We start from the raw sequence: 16,670 nt of genomic DNA, 5'->3' as shown, positions 1-16,670 counted from the left end.
ACTTCAATTATTCGAGAAAATATATAAATTATCGGAGACAATATAAGTATAAGTTACAATCGGAAGATGGGATATCCAACGGATGTATTAGATAATTATTTTCCATATAATATACGTATTTCTTGAACTAATGATCAATCGTTAGCCTGTTTTTTTGTATTAAATCGACATATTGCTAATTTAATTACTACTAGTACTATTTTTTTGCTGCCCATTTATGGGAGACAATATTTGGAGAAAAATTATGATAGACATCAAAGTTTTGCTGCAAAAATTAGTGTGATGTTTTCAAGTGTGCTTGGAAAGATATAATAACACCTGTCCCAGCTATTTAAGGGGGTATTTACATCTCATCTGGGGTGAGGAAAAATGAGCAAACTAGGGTTTGTCACGAGATACCTTTCTAATTTAGAATATATTTTTCTCCATCATAATACATCTAATAATTAATATTTAGACCGTCACAACATGTGTGCAATATCATCATACTACTCGATATGTATTGTTTCACATGACTGATTAATTAGTATTTAACGTGTTGCTGTATTAAACGTACGATTTTAAATTTGAAAATTTTATTAATATTCAAGGTCGAGATAACATTTTTTATGTAGTTAAATTTAAACAAGTGACTCAATAGTGCAAGCATGTTCGACCTTTTGATCATACATAGATATGACTTTGATGTCATATGATTAATCACAAGATTACTTATAAGAATGCAAAAACATTAGAATAGATAAAAAATATAGAAAAAAAAATAAAATAATTCGAGAAGCTAGAACCCCTATATGAAAATTGGAATTAGGGCAAGAGACAAGTATGGAGCTGGATATGTATTTGTGATGATTAATGCACACATGTGAGTTGGTGGGTACTTGGTGCTTTGTCTTTGTGGAAAGGTGACAATTTTATTCTCAATTATATTCGAAATTTATGATGCCACAGTAAAAATTAAATATATCCATTCACAAGTCTTTTTTAGTTCCTTATCACGAAAGAGAAATTAAAAACAAGTTTGCATCGCCAATTTCCATTTTTGTAACCTTTTTTATGTGCTGTAGTTTTGCTCAAATGTACATGTGAGTTTGTATAACATCCAATCATGTGATCAAATAAAAGGGTACGTTTCTACTCCCTCCGCCTCAACTATGTTGAGTAAAAAATTTTGGCACGAAGATTAAGAAATTGTGTTGAAAAGCAGAAGAGAGGAATAAAGTAGAAAAGATACAGAGAGTACTGATTGAATATTTTATTTTTTATTAAAAAACGAAATGACTCAATTTATTTAGACATTTAAAAGAAAAATACAAGTCAATTTAGTTGAAACAGAGGGGAGTATATCTAAAGAGATCCTAATTTAATTAAGTGTGATATTTTAAATCTCCCGTGTATATTATGAAATTAAAGAATGGAATGTTCTAATCAATTTCGTTCCACCCCAACAAAAATCTTACGATGTAATTTAATTTTTATTTTGTTGATCAATTAATTTCTTGTGTAGGACTGTTACTAAAGTAGGAATCTCTTTGGTTTTTGTATTATTCTTGCACATTATTATTCTATTAGAACTGCAATACAGTTGTCAGTGATAATTACATTATTGTCTCTTATAGAAAGTAATCGAATATTAATCTCCGCTTCTTTTCTCCAATTTAAATTCCTTTATCTCCAATATTGTACAAACATAAATGATTGTATAATTTAACATTATTATATTAACGCATGTGTTTAAGTTAATTACTATGTCGTGATTTTGAATTAAAAACACTTAAAATTAGGGTTGAAATTGATGATAGTATTTTAAAATAAGTTATGGTGGGGGTGCAAAATCTGCCCACAATTTAGGAGCATCAGTGGATGTACGATGAGAGACAAAGTTTGACTAACTGTTGATGGTAAAATTCAGAAGAAGCACGTGATAAGTTTGAGGAAATTAAGAAACAGACAAATTTATATTTTACTATAATTAATGTTAGGCCGATAAAACTAATCGGATTTTAAAACATACGTAGTTAAGATCGATTACAAAATTAATCTAAAAATTAAATACGTGTATAAAAAATGTATAAGTAATATTTATGAGAGAGAGAGAGAGAGTGAGATTTGATAGAGTTGAAGATGCATGTGGAGAATTAGCAAAGAATATATGTTTGAAGTAAAAATATTAGCTGTCACAAATGCCTCCAAACGCTTCTCACGGGGGATCTCCCTTTGTCTGCTACCCCTCACTTCTTTCTCAATCTATTCTCTCTAAATAAAAACTTATTTATATTGTAAAAATAGGTGTAATAATTATTTCAAACTATTTGATCGCGAATATATAATATGTGCGCCCCTATATAGGGATGTATTCAGATTCATAAGTTCAATAGTGTTCAAAATTAAAACACTTGTAGTCTATTGGATCTTATGATCTAATTGTCAGATTAGTGCCACGTGTCATCTAATAATGTAGATTATTAGTCTAATAATGTAACTTAGCTAATAATCTACTATTTCAATAAAATAATATAGCATTTTAGTCTAATAATGTAGCTTGGGTAATAATGTAACATCTTGGTCTAATAATGTAACTTATCACAACCATCCTATCTAAGGATCCAAGGGCTGAGATTTGCTTTAATTTTTTTTTTACAGAATTTCACTTATTGACCATAGAGCATCCCATATATATATATATATATATATATATATATATATATATATATATATATATATATATATATATATATCCAATTAGTTCCTTGATAGATGAGTGAATTTGATCCAATTACGAGAAGCAAAAATATGATCTTTTTGGAATGTGTCTAATTTCAGTGCATATATTTAGTGCAATGCTTTTAGTTATGATATATGCATAAAGAAAGAATTATTTGACTATGAGATGGTGCAAGTTATGTCAATAATTGGAGTATTTAAAGGTTAAGTAATATGTAAGCTGGTTAATGGAATAGAAGAATTTGAGCTTGGCTAGTTGGCAGTCATTATAATTTCTTCAATTGATTCATGCATGTATACTATTCACAATGTGGATGTTTGGCTCACCAATCAATCAGAGTAGTATGTGTATATGTGCTTAATTGCTAAATCTAAACAATGTTAAGTAAATGGTTCAAACTCTATTAGAAATTAAGGACAATTTAGGATGCCAAGAAAGCGTTCTTAAATTAATGACAAATTAATTTTATTTTTTTGCTTTTTTTAGGACATTTGTATTTACGTCCTCTAATTTTATTCAGGATACCAACAATAAGGACGTTTTTTAAAGCGTCGGTGATACATTTAGAAATATAAATTAGCATTCTTAACTGAATTAAAATATGTCCTTAATAGATTTTTTTTTGTTGTAGTGGTTGTCATAAATAAGAGTTTTCTGTTTGAATGTAAGTGAAGTTGAAGATGATCTATAGCAAGTGGATGGGCATAAATGAGAATAATATAAATATGCACACAAAATTACATCATAATCTCATGTGGTACTCATATAAGAAAAAACAAGAAAATCATACATCAATATTGCTTGACTGATTATCCCTCTCTCCCCACTTATAATTATTTCCCTCTCTCTCTTTAAAACTAAACCCCTCTTCATATCCATATCCAGGTATCTTCTTCTCAAGTGTGTCCTCCATGAGCTCTCGAAACAAAAACAAAGCAGCTCTTTATCACAAATTGGAGAAGCTTCGCTCTGCTTCTAATTCTTCTTCTGTAGGTATCAAAAATAATTACTACTCTCTCCGTTCCATAGTAGTAGAGTCATTTCATTTTCTACTCTCGTTTTCGAAAAATGAGAGTGATAAATAGTTAATGTGTTGAGAGAGAGTCTTAGCTACAGTATTCTATCTCTTACTTTACTATTTCTCTACTTTAACAATTTATAATTATTTTCAAAACGAGTGCAGAAAATGAAATGACTCTACTACTTTGGAACTGAGAGAGAGAGTAATAACCATTAAATTTGTTACAGTATTTTTGTTAATTTAATTTATAAATTGAAATAGGTAAATCAAGCATCGATTGTGGTGGATGCATCCAGATATATCCAAGAGTTAAAGGAGAGGGTGGAAACACTGAATCAAGATGTGGTGTCTCTACAAAATTCCACGGTAATAAATTTCAATTCTCATGTTTATACATAGTATAATATATTTTTACTAATTTTATTTATATTCAAATTTTGCAGCAGGTGAAAGTGGAAACCCTAGAAAAGGGATTCCTAATTAACGTGTTATCTGAGAAAAACTGCCCCGGTTTGCTTGTTTCTATTCTAGAAGCCTTTGAGGAGTTAGGTCTTGAAGTCCTCGATGCTAGGGTTTCTTGTTCCCATCAATTTCGTCTCGAAGCCGTTAGTGAGGTATAACACTTGCAAGCACGTCACATGCTAGTATCGTATCTTGAAGTAATCTGATCTAAAATAACCTAAAATGTATGTGTTTTTAATAATGTTTTGTCTTATCTATCTTCCCTGCCAAACGACCCTTGAATATATGCAAATAGTATTCCCTCCATCTGTCATTTATGATCCCATTTTGACTCCACACAAGTTTTAAGATAACTTTGTGGATAAAAATGGAGAAACCAGTTAGGTGAAAGCGAACCTCACTTTTATATTGGTTTTATAATAGAATGTGAGTGTATTGAGTTAGGTGAATGGGGGACCCCTTAACTAAAATGGAAAAAAGCAAATGAGACTTTGAGTCACGGACATCCCAAAATAGCAAAACGGGACATTATTTCACAGACGGAGGAAGTAGTACTTCTTTATATGTTTATCACATCCTCGTTTTAAGAAGATAGTTATTTATTTGAATCTCATGTATAATGTAGTGTAGTGATAAAATGCAAATTACTTCTTTTCTACAAATTCTAAACTAGGATATGACCATTTGATTTCAAGATTTGATGTCAATATATGGCAAATAACATCAAAAGAAAATGTCAACACAACGTCAATCAATTGACAATGTTGACATTGTGTTGACATTTTTTTTGACGTTATTTGTCATCTGTTAACATCAAATCTGAAATCTAACTGTCCAAATCATAATTTGAAATTTATATAGAATTGATATTTGATTACATCCCTATAAATTATATGTATAAGTTTGTTAAATTAAAGTGTCACATACATGATCAAATAATAAAATCACGTGTGCAACCCACATAAAATTAAATTTGCCTCATAATTTGCACCACACACTTTTATATAAGTCTGGTTATTGTCCGCTGACAAAAATTGATTTGTCATAGTCTATATATATCTTCTTACTTACCGAAATCACATAAAGATTCACATCATTCTTAATAAATATGCTGCATATTACATTGCAATTTGATGAGGAAGCAAAACAATTAGTAATAAGAAATTATATGTATGTAACTATATTTTGTGTTTCTATTTCATGGTGAAAGGATGTACTTACCATGTTTACAAATTGTTAGTGAGTTTCCATTTTTAAATGTTTTTACGATAAATAAATGTACAATACATACAACTGATTTATGATTAATTACTTCTAATATTTCATAACTATAAAAATGCAGAACGAAGGGCCGTCCGAGAGCATAGACGCACAGGTGGTTAAACGAGCGGTATTGCAAGCGATTAGGAATTCGAACGATGAACATCAAGATTAATTAGTTATATGTTTAATGTAATCTTACTTATTATCATTAATTTTGTTTCATTTGAGTGTATGAAGAAAAGAAAAATTCCCATGTTTACTACTTAGTAATTGTTCTTGCACACACAGGTAAATGAGAAATAAAAATATGGTAGTAAAAGAAAGAAGTATTGGGCTGAACTATAATTGGGCTAATTAGAGTAACTAGATTAGGTAGATATGGAAGCCCAACGCCCATTTATATTCTAAGTAGCCCATAAAAAATAGGAAAACAGTGGGCCTCAATTCTTGCTTATAAGCATCCCAATGTCTAGGTTGGTTTTGAAGGGGGTTTGCGCCTAAATTCATGTCTAATTTAGAAATTTATGACCCGCTAAAATTACAATTCGATTAGCTCACACGTGGTCAGCTGGGTTGGGCCTAAATGCAAGTATTGTCTATTGTTTCGTCAGTTTTGACACCTAATTCGACACTCAATTGATGATTTTTATAATATAAATAACTAAAAATAATAATTATCATTTTTTATTAAAAATATTTATTGGGTTTTTAGTAATATAAAAATAAATAAATTAGAAAAAAATAAATTCACTTTAAGAAATATTTTAATTTCTAAAACATGCTTTAAAATTTCTCAAAATATGTTTATATTTTATTTTCTATACATACAAATCTTAAAATAGTATTTACATATATTTGAGTTTAACTATCATATTTAAATATTTTATATTTAATAAATATGATTAATTTTCATCATTATGTATTAGATTCATTACATGTAAATTTTATCAGTAACAACTCGATTAGTCAGTCTAGCTCATAAACCGAACCTTTACGGTTAGGGTTTAATATTAATAACTCGATAAAAATTACAATCCGATTAGGCCGCAACACAGGTAGGGTTGATCCAAAACCTGATGCGCTGACACGATAAACATCTCCTCTAGATATACTCCCTCCATCCCATAAAAATAAGAGCAATGGATATGGCACGAGAACTAAGACAAAATTGGTAAAGTAAGAGAGATAAGTAGAATGGTATGATAAAGTAAGAGAGAGGGGAGGGGAATGGTGGTTAAAGTCATTGTTTTAAAAACCGGACCGGTAAGCGAACCGGCGAAGCTACTGGTTCACGGTTCAACTGGTTGGACCAGGTCAGACCAGAATATTGTAGCAAATATATAATTAAACATATAAATACAAATATATCAAATTGTATATGTAATAATATATACTCTTATAATATAAAATTTAAAAAAATTAATGAATGTTAATATTAAATTTAATGGATGATAAAAATAATTAAATAAATATATGCTTAAAATATTCAAATTTGTATGTAACTAATATATCTATATGATAATACTAAAATTTAGTGAATGATAAAATAGTCCTATTAAAATTTAAGTATTAAATAACAAAATTGATTAAATAATATTATACGTAGAATATTATAATTAACTAGTTAATTTATGGAAATATAAATAAATATGGTTAGTTAATCAGTTTATTAAAACATGTGATTAAATATAGAATAAAGTAAACACTATTGAATAGGGTGATAAGAATAGTTAAAGTTTTACTTCTACCATAACAATGAGTGTGGTGCAGTGGTGAGTCTTTCATCCTGATGGTCAGGGTTCGATGCCATAGGGGTGCAATTTTTAATAAAAACTTGCAGGTTTCTATTAAAACCGCTTTAACCGGTCACCGGTTTTCGGCTGAATCGGCCGGTTTTACTGGTTCAAAACGGTCACAATGTTAACTGGTTTTTAGATGCGGACTGGACCAGGCACCGGTTCGCGGTCGAACCAGTCCTACCGGCCGGTCCGGTCTGATTTTTAGAACACTGATTAAAGTAGTGTTAGTAGATAGTGAAACTGATAAGGCCTATTTCATTCGGTCAGAATGTTAACTGGTTTTTAGATGCGGACCGGACCAGGCACCGGTTCGAGGCCGAACCAGTCCGACCGGCCGGTCCGGTCTGATTTTTAAAACACCGGTTAAAGTAGTGTTAGTAGATAGTGAAACTGATAAGGCCTATTTCATGCATCGGTTTAGAGGTAAAATGAAGGCTACTTGATCAGTTTATCGCTCAAAGCGAGTCTTAATTGTGCAGGAATGTCGCTTGACCAAGCGCAACAAGGCCAAGCTGATCAAGCTGGCGCAAGAGGCAAAAAAGGCCAAAACTGGGTGGGTTGATCAAGGTAGTGATCAAGTAGTTAGCCGGGGGACCACTTCATTCTAGAAGGAGGACACGTGAGGCTGATGCGCTGGAAAGCGATCCTCAATTAGTTATCAAGAACTATAGCTGTGAAACAGAAATGGGACACATATCGATGGATAAAACGCGCACGGATGAAGCCGAATCCTCATTCGGTTATTGAAGAACCACTGCATTCTAGAAGGAGGTCACGTATCAATTGATGAGGCGCACAATCCCAACAAGGACGAATATTCGCTGCCGAAGTCGTTATCCTAGCTGGAGGTTGTTGCGACGAGCCTATAAATAGAAGACGCAGCACCATAATGAGAATCTTCTTCCTGGCCCTTAGTTTAGTTCTCGCCTGATTCCAAGTTCTTCCACGTTCCAAGATAGCCTAGGTTAGAGACTATAAATGGTCAGTTAGAAGGAGAGCGACCGAAGAGAGCGCGACAGAAGAAACCTAGATATGTTCGGCGCCGTCTCAAGTTTCCGACCGAGGATCTCTCGGCTTTATTCGCTTTCTCATACTCTATATCTAGTTGCTTAGTTTAATTTCGTTTTGTTGCGTAGTTAAAGAAACGTTCTTGTTTTGTACTCCCTCCGTCCCATGCTACTCGCACTTTTCATTTTAGGCCGTAAATTTGGGATTGATTTTTTTGTGTAATTAAAAAAGAATTTTAGGTGTAATGAGACATCACTTAATAAAAGAGCTCTTAACTTAAACTAACATATTAATTAAATGCATTAATTCTAACTTAAATTATAAATAGTGTAAGGACTTTGTGACGAGCCGAAAAGCAAAGGTGCGAGTAGCACGGGACGGAGGGAGTATTTCGCGTCTTCACAGTTCGGTTTTGAGTTCTAAGTTAAAAAAATCAAAGTTATTTGCTTCGGAATTTTCGTCTACTGTTCTAGTCTCATCTTTATCTTTAAAAATCCCAGATCCAGTGTTGAACTTTCATTATGATTGAATGGCCAAGTGTTTCGTAGATTCGTAGCATGGTAGGTAGTTAAATCTTTTATTCCAGTTTGTTGCTTACTTGATCGATTCGCTATTTTCCAGCATGATGAGTCACTTGATCCAGTAGTTAGTTTACATTCCGCCTAGTTTAATCCAGTAGTTTAAAACTCCCAACTTAAAGCGCGACAGCAGCCGAACCCTCTTCACTAAACACACACTCAATGCACCAGTTTCTCTGTGGGATCGACCACGTACTTGCCGCTTTACTGTTTAAAGTAGTTGCATGTTAGGGAGTTATAAATGTTTTCGTGAAAAAGAGAGGTGAGCGCCTTGATCAAGTCGCAACGACATTATTGCAAACTGATCCACTCGATCAGTCAATTTGACAAACCACTTGATCATTCTGTTTACTAATCTCATTTCACCAAATGGCGCCGTTGCCGGGGATGCATGGTGTTATTACATGGATGTGTTTAATGCAAATATGTAAATAGTTTTATTTCATTCTTTTTTAATACTCCATCCGTCCCATTAAATATGCAACATTTGCTTTTCGGCACGGGATTTTATGTAGTGTTGTTTTGTGAGTTAATGAAGAGAGAATAAAGTAAGAGAGAAGAAAAGTAGAGAAAGTATTATTTCCATTTTTAGAAACGTTTCATTTTTAATGGGACAGACCAAAAAGGAAAACGTTTCATTTCTAATGGGACAGATGGAGTATGTTTTTTGATAAACTCGTATTTTAACTGTTTTATTGGGCGTTAAACGTGATGATAATTGGTGTTTAAATGCATATTACTTGAGTTTACGTCCATATTTCACTATAAAGGTGTTTTGATGAGTTTATCCAGTGTTTGAAGTTAAAATAGGTAAAAAGGGTCAAAATGAGCCAAGCCGTGACTGGGGTCTGCTTCAAACGTTAATCTGCCTATCAATATGGGGTCCAAATCCTATTCTGAGAGTACCATTGTGTTCATCATCGAAAGAGCTTCGCGTGGGTACCTTACATGCCCCAATCGGAGTTCGGATGAGAGAGATATGGCCGATCTACGAAAGCCGCGCGGACTTCCGGGAGCTACCCGGCCGAGTGAATTTTATGTGCAATAATTCCACCCGGCCGGGTGGCCAATTTTGTTCATAAAGAGTCCAGAGACTTCTGCCCGACCGGGTGGATTTTATGTGCAATAATTCCACCCGGCCGGGTCCGACAAGTTGGATGCGCTGACTATGAAATTTGACTGCATTGCAATGGGACAGCCGTCTCAAGAACCCCAAGGAAAAATGGGGGACGTGAACTATGTAAATCAAGGGGACAACAACCGGTACTTCAATAATCACCGCCCCAACTTTCAGGGTGGAGGATATAATCAGTTCGGGAACAAATGGCATCCCAATCTCTTTTATGGAAACCCAAATAATGCTCTGCAACCACCCCCGGGGTTCACAGTTACTGATGGAGTGGTTAATGATCCGAAGAAGATGACCACGGAAGACATACTCAAGTCTTTCATGCTACAGTCCAACAAGCTCATGGAGCAGAACAATCAATAGATGGAGAAGGTTGAGACAGATGTGCAAACTATGGCTACTCATCTGAAGAACATCGACACATAGATCAGCCAGATTTCCCAGATTGTGAGTACTATTACTCAATCGGGAAAATTCCCTTCGAACACCATCATAAATCCCAAAGAATGCAAAGCTGTGCATCTAAGGAGTGGCACTGTTTATGAAGCTCCCTCACTGCCTGTGACCACATCTGATACCGTTCTTGAGCCCAAGGTTGCCGTGGCAGAGAAGGAAAAGGTGGCTGAAAAGGAGAATACTGGCACCACTTCTGGAGTAAAGGTGCCATTCCCGCAGGTACTGAATCAGAAGAAGAAGAAAGATGAGCAGTTCACTCGATTTCTGGACATCTTCAGAAAGGTGCATGTGAACATTCCTTTGATCGAGGCACTGCAGCAAATGCCTAAGTACGCTAAGTTTCTGAAGGAGGTGATAGCCCAGAAGACCAGTTGGGGGCAGGTTGACACTATTAATCTAACTGAAAATTGCAGTGCTCTGCTGCAAAGGAAACTGGCTGCCAAGCTGAAGGATCCTGGAAGTTTCACTGTCGACTGCCTCATTGGGGGCTATAAGGTGGAGAATGCTCTCTGCGATCTAGGCGCGAGCATTAATCTAATCCCACTATCGGTGTTCAAGCAAATGAACATTGGTACTTTGAAGCCCACCTCAGCCACACTAAGGTCGGGGAATTTATTTTTCCCATCGACTTTATGGTCTTGGACATGGAAGAAGACAAGGGAGTCCCCCTACTGCTAGGACGTCCCTTCCTTGCCACTGCTGAGGCAAATATAAACGTGAAAAAGGGAGAGTTGACAATCTTCATGGGAGAAGAAAGTCAAACATTTTCCCACAAACCGAGAAGCATGGATGGAAGAACTGAGGAGTGCAAGGTGGTGCGTCTGAAGCACCAAGAGACTACTGAAGAAGGAGGATCGAGTGTAGTCAGAAAAGTGAAGCAGAAGGACTTTTATGAGCTTCACATGGAGATGATGGCTTCCACTGACTCGGAGCCAATAGCATGGATCGATGCAGACCATAGTTGCCCTTCACCGGTGCACGCGGTGATCACTACTGAACCCCCTAGGATGGGGGGTAAAATACCAACTGATGCCAAGGGATGAAAGATAACTGCTCCAACACTAAAGGAGCCTATCCCGAGAGAGCCTGAAAAGTGGTGGCTCACCAAGACGTGGAACGATCTATTTCCTCATGGATGAGGAGCCAAGCGATCACCTGGAGGCAACTCTAGGATGAAAGGGGATCTCGGTTGATATTTGAAGACGTCGGGCACACGACGATAAAAAGGTGCGCTGCATGGGAGGCAACCCATGGAAGGTATCTTGTATTGTTTTATGCATTTCTATTAGTGTGTTTGCTCAGTAGGCATCACCTCTCCACCAACGTTTCAAACTTATTTCTTTGCGTAGCTTTGAATAAGTTTGGGGGGGTGATATGGTGGATGGTGAACCTATGAGCATGTTTATTGTTTTCATGTTATTTTTGGGTAGTTTTAAAATTTTTGCTTAGGATTTTAGTTTAGGATTAATAAACTCCCTTGGATGAAATTGAATGGGGTTGGAGCAATTTGAATTGAATTCAAGCATGTTTGTTGGATGAGTTGCTAATGATGCTATATGTTAAAATGTTTGTGAAAACTTGTTGATATGACCAAGCATGCTTGGATGAGTTGCTAATGATGCTATATATTTCTAAATGTGTGATTATCGTCATTGTGTTATATGTTTCTAGAACTTGCTCGCGATCTTCCTTGAGTCTACATAGTGAGTATAGATTTAGGAAGTGACGTTAGGCCATCCGTTCTAGCCTTGTCTTTACTTTCACCCTAAAATAAAAATCATAATCCTTTGTTAGCCATATTTGAGCCTAATAGCCTATTATTTGATAACTTGGGGTTGTATATATGCTTTCACCCGTCCGGGTCCGTCAATCTGACGATTTTTTAATGCCAGACGCAATTTTTTGGAGAGAAAATAAGAGGCAAGAGCTAGGGCAACAAAAGACATTCTCTCCGAGCCGCAAAAACACACTCTCTCTCTCAAGAACTCTTGGAAGAAGATTGGAGATTCAAGCTTCAATTCCATTGTTTTTCTTAGTTTCTTTTTTTTTCTACTTTGAATATGAGTAACTAAACCTTTCATGTGGGATTCTTGGTGAAGATGCATTGATTCATAGTTTTAATCCAATTGATTTCATTTTATCATGCTCTTGCAATTGTTTGAATTATTCTTGTGCTTTTTCCTATCAATTGCTTGATCACCAATTGGGAGTGTAGGGTTTCTTAGAGTAATCGGGAGATGAAATATATAATTTTGAAAGAGGAATAATTCACACCTTTATTCAATAAAACTTGGGAGAGTTGAGATTTTGAGTGGGATCATTAATCTAATCAAACTGTTAGGAGTTAGGTCTAAGAATTAGAAGGGGACTTCAATTACTACACCTAATCCACGGATTTCTCACCTCGGGAGGGGGTTTAATCTACAATTGTGATTGATTCAACAATTCTAGAGACTTTAAATTGTAAATCGGTTTTAATTAGGTTGGCCTATGAGTTGTACATCGGATCCTTGAATTCTGCATATTTCTCCATCATCTTACACAACTTGCTTAATTGCTCTCTTGTTTAATTGTTCTAATTTAATCTCTGCATTTACATGTTTTCAGTAGTTGTTAGTTTCAAAACCAAATTTCCTGATTGTCTGGATAGTAGTTGAAATTTGTTCGTGGTACTTAGGTTTACACTTAATTGTCTTTGTGGGATACGATATACTCTTGCTTGCTATTTGCTACGATAACCCCGTACACTTGCGGGTATTATTTGGGTAAAATAAAGTTGAGTCATTTTTCTTTCTTTTTTTTGAGAAGGTACCACCGCGGAGGACACTGGAATCATCCTCTCATCCACAGAAATACAAACGGTCATTGGAGAGTCCAGGAGGCCGGTGTAGTAACCACTCGTTACAGAGCAGTGTTAGCAGCAGTAGCTTCGTCATCAACTGCTGAGCAACTGACCAGTTAGGAGGAAGGAGAACAGACCACGCCGCCTGAACCACCACTACTCGAGGAAGCGGAAAAGCAGATGACCATCGTAGACAACGATTGGGGATTCGGCTCCCTACACGCTCATGATGAGAAGGAGTCCACTCATGCCATCATAGTTACCCCAGGAATACCGGCAATCGCAATCAAATCGGGGGTGCTCCCAGTGTTATCAAATTTCTATGGACTCTCGAAGGAATGACCTTATGACTTTTTGGAAGAATTTTGCAGATATTGTGACATTCAACCAGTACCAGCTGGATCTACGTCAGAAGATTACAGGCTCAAGGCGATACCTTTTGTTTTGAAATGTGATTAAAGTATTTGGTTGACAAGGCTGCCAGAAGGCTCGATTAGAACCTGGGCCGAGTTCCGCATGATCTTCCTGGACCACTTCTTCCCAACATCGAAGACAAGTGCCTTGAAGAGAGAAATTATAGGCGAGGTAGGAGTACGATAAGCCTCTCGGGCAATATTGGGACAGATTCCAGGGAATGCTGCAAGCGTGTCCTAATCACAAAATGGGAGAGCGGGAGGTCTATTCAACCTTTTATGGTGGGTTAAATGTCAACAGCAAAAATGACCTGCCCAAGGGGATTTCTCCAAGACCCCAAGCAAAGAGATCGTATGAAACCTCCCGCGGCCAGTAAAGACGAGGAGCGGTGCACGCAGCAAAGGCACGAAGCGACGAGAAGCTGGAGGCTCGATTTGAGCAGATGGAGAAGAAGCCGCTAGAAGCAGTAGAGAAGTCCAGAGCGCCTCCACCGCTTGCTCCCAAGGAGAAGCCATATGTGACACCACCGCCGGAGGAGCACCATTATTATTATTGCGAGTTTCCTCCTGAAGTGGAGCCGCAAACTCTGGTGAATGTTGTCTACCATTGGAACCCAAATGGCAACTGGATCTAGGGGAAGCAGAGGGATGCTCCATGGAGAGATCATCCAAATTTCAGGTGGAGTAATCAAAGCCCAAGCCAACCGCCTCAACCATCTACACAACAGATACAACCCTCCGAAGGGCAGTCCAATTAGCCCGCATGAAATCAAGAAAGGCCAAACAATAAAGGAAATAGAATGCAGGGTGGTCAAGGGAACTGGTCAGGCGGACCTCAAGGGAATTGGTCAAGCTGGTCCAGTGGAGGACAGCCCAATTTGTCAGGTAGACATCAAGGCCCCCAGTCAAGCAGCTCCGGGAGGCAACCGAACAATCAAGTGGTGAGCTATGTTCCGCCACATCAAAGGGGAATCAACAGCACCCAGGGAACCAACAATACCATCAGCCCCAGTATCAACCAGACCACTACGGGCTATCAGACTACACTCAGCCTAGCCACGGTGGAGGCCCTTCGAATCAAAGATATAACAGGCACCCCAACGAAGGTCCAGGAGAGGCTATGGCTCCGCACCATCAAAATGATGCGATGCGCGAGATTCAGGAGGCTCAGAAGGAGCAGAGGGCAGCGCTGGACTTGCTTACAAAGCAATTATCTCAAGTCGCCATGTCGCTGGGAGAGCTGAGAGGAAACGAAGGAAAGATCCCTGCCATGGTGCAACCTCCTGGGTGGGAGAACATAAGCGAAGTCTCCCTGAGATCAGGGAAGGTATACCAGAGCCCCAGCTCACCTGCGGTACCCCCAGTATCTATGCCTGGACCAAGCCAGGAAGAAGAAGGAGAGTCCAGTCCCCCTGATCAAGCCAAAGGAAGAGACAAAGGGAAAGCGAAAATGGGCGGCGAGACCTCGGGAGAAAGTCAAGGAAAAGAAGCTGAGAAGATCAAGCCCTACCCATATCGTGGAATGGTCACCAGGAATAGAGACGCCACGATCGATGTGGACAGTCTGTTCAAAGATGTAGAAGTCATGGTGCCACTCTTGACTGCATTAAAGTTAAAGATGCCCCCAATCAGCAAGTTTATTAAGGACTACCTAGCGGGGAAGGTCAATGAAGAAGGAAGAATGATCACAGAAGAGAATGTCTCTGCAGTAATCCAGCGAAGCGATCTTCCATCAAAGAAAACCGACCCAGGGATGTTCACGCTCCCGATTTTAATTGGGGATATTCAAGTGAAGCACGCAATATGCGATTTAGGGGCATCCATCAATGTTCTATCGTATGCTATCTACAAAAAGCTGGGAGAGGCTAAGCTGGTCGACACCGACATCATGATACAACTAGCCGACAGATCTAGCATTCATCCTGAAGGAATTCTTGAAGATGTAATAGTGAAGGTGAACAATTTTCTATACCCATCCGACTTCTTCGTCATCAAGATGACAGAGCCAGCAGCGAAGGAGTCCAGCTGAATTCTATTGGGAAGACCGTTCCTGTCTACGGCCAGCACTATAATCGACGTCCGTAATGGGACGATCAGTTTGGATTTCAATGGAGAATAGTTTACATTCAATATTGACGAAGCAATGAAGAGGCCGACAGACAGTGAAAACGTGTATTCGGTGGATGTGACTGAGCAACTGGTGCAGGAGTATCTGGAGGAGGAGTTCCTATAAAGGCAGTTCACAGACTCTGCCGCGGACGAGGAAGTTGAGAGGGAAATCACAGACTGGTATGAGGCAGTGAAAGTGGGCGAAATGGATGATCAAGCCATAGCGAATGCAGTGATGGATTTCTACGAGCGACCGCGACCAGCTGAGTCAAGCAGGATTGCTCAAGTGTCTAGCCTCGAGAAGCTGTCTGATCAAGGCACGCCACTAAGAAGAGAAACTGAAGAAAATCCTCTGCCTACTGAAGTGCCGACACCCGCAAATGAGTTAAGGCCCCTTCCAGCACATTTGAAGTACGCCTATCTGGGGGAAGACGAAACAATGCCAGTTATCATCAACAGTCAGTTTACCCAGGGGCAGGAAAACAAGTTGCTGGAAGTGCTGAGGTGAAATCAAAAGGCCATTGGGTGGAAGTTGACAGATCTGGTGGGCATCAGCCCAGATTTATGCATGCACCATATTAGGTTGGAAGAAGGAGCTAAACCACACCGTGGCGAGCAACGCAAACTCAACCCCAACATGAGGGAAGAGGTACTCAAGGAGATAGTCAAGATGGTCTCCATAGGAATTATCTACTCCATTCCTGATAGCAACTGGGTCAGTCCAGTTCATATAGTGCCGAAGAAGGGCGGAATCCAGGTGGTAAAGAACGAGAAGAATGAGTTGATCCCAACACGGCCCGTCACTGGGTGGAGGATGTGTATTGATTACAGGAAGCTGAACGTGGCCAGAAAGAAAGATCATTTCCCG

General features: G+C 37.9%; 3 protein-coding genes across 4 annotated transcripts; all 3 read left to right on the top strand.

Annotated features, from left to right (window-relative positions):
* Window positions 1-3,529: 3,529 nt before the first annotated feature.
* On the top strand, window positions 3,530-5,734 carry LOC121770384 (transcription factor bHLH61-like). Of its 2 annotated transcripts, none has more exons than XM_042167125.1 (4): window positions 3,530-3,711; window positions 4,005-4,109; window positions 4,190-4,357; window positions 5,548-5,734. In XM_042167125.1, exons 1-4 carry the CDS (start codon window positions 3,634-3,636, stop codon window positions 5,638-5,640), a joined length of 444 nt encoding a protein of 147 aa, XP_042023059.1. In that variant the 5' UTR covers window positions 3,530-3,633; the 3' UTR covers window positions 5,641-5,734. The 2 variants fall into 2 exon arrangements, with proteins under 2 accessions (XP_042023059.1, XP_042023056.1); XM_042167122.1 differs by having other exon boundaries at window positions 4,187-4,357.
* A 4,341-nt stretch (window positions 5,735-10,075) lies between these two features.
* On the top strand, window positions 10,076-11,481 carry LOC121777440. The gene is made up of 3 exons (XM_042174707.1): window positions 10,076-10,296; window positions 10,414-11,009; window positions 11,090-11,481. The coding sequence occupies exons 1-3, from the start codon at window positions 10,076-10,078 to the stop codon at window positions 11,479-11,481; spliced, it is 1,209 nt and encodes a 402-aa protein (XP_042030641.1).
* A 2,830-nt stretch (window positions 11,482-14,311) lies between these two features.
* On the top strand, window positions 14,312-15,722 carry LOC121777431. Its single transcript, XM_042174695.1, has 2 exons — window positions 14,312-14,578; window positions 14,661-15,722. Exons 1-2 carry the CDS (start codon window positions 14,312-14,314, stop codon window positions 15,720-15,722), a joined length of 1,329 nt encoding a protein of 442 aa, XP_042030629.1.
* The last annotated feature ends 948 nt before the right edge of the window (window positions 15,723-16,670 follow it).

Source organism: Salvia splendens, chromosome 2 (assembly GCF_004379255.2).
Source record: "Salvia splendens isolate huo1 chromosome 2, SspV2, whole genome shotgun sequence".
NCBI lineage: Eukaryota > Viridiplantae > Streptophyta > Magnoliopsida > Lamiales > Lamiaceae > Salvia > Salvia splendens.
Note: the sequence above shows the minus strand (reverse complement) of the source record. Positions and strands in the feature narration are given on the sequence as shown.

What these genes read in the sequence shown, in the direction of transcription:
- LOC121777431 (XM_042174695.1), top strand. Translation starts at nt 14,312, where the DNA reads ATGGCAACTGGATCTAGGGGAAGCAGAGGGATGCTCCATGGAGAGATC. An exon ending in AGGACAGCCCAATTTGTCAG is followed by an intron (nt 14,579 to 14,660) that starts GTAGACATCAAG and finishes GCCACATCAAAG; the next exon opens with GGGAATCAACAGCACCCAGG.
- LOC121777440 (XM_042174707.1), top strand. Translation starts at nt 10,076, where the DNA reads ATGGGGGACGTGAACTATGTAAATCAAGGGGACAACAACCGGTACTTC. An exon ending in ACCACGGAAGACATACTCAA is followed by an intron (nt 10,297 to 10,413) that starts GTCTTTCATGCT and finishes CACATAGATCAG; the next exon opens with CCAGATTTCCCAGATTGTGA. An exon ending in GTTCAAGCAAATGAACATTG is followed by an intron (nt 11,010 to 11,089) that starts GTACTTTGAAGC and finishes TGGACATGGAAG; the next exon opens with AAGACAAGGGAGTCCCCCTA.
- LOC121770384 (XM_042167122.1), top strand. Translation starts at nt 3,634, where the DNA reads ATGAGCTCTCGAAACAAAAACAAAGCAGCTCTTTATCACAAATTGGAG. An exon ending in CTGCTTCTAATTCTTCTTCT is followed by an intron (nt 3,712 to 4,004) that starts GTAGGTATCAAA and finishes AAATTGAAATAG; the next exon opens with GTAAATCAAGCATCGATTGT. An exon ending in TGTCTCTACAAAATTCCACG is followed by an intron (nt 4,110 to 4,186) that starts GTAATAAATTTC and finishes CAAATTTTGCAG; the next exon opens with CAGGTGAAAGTGGAAACCCT.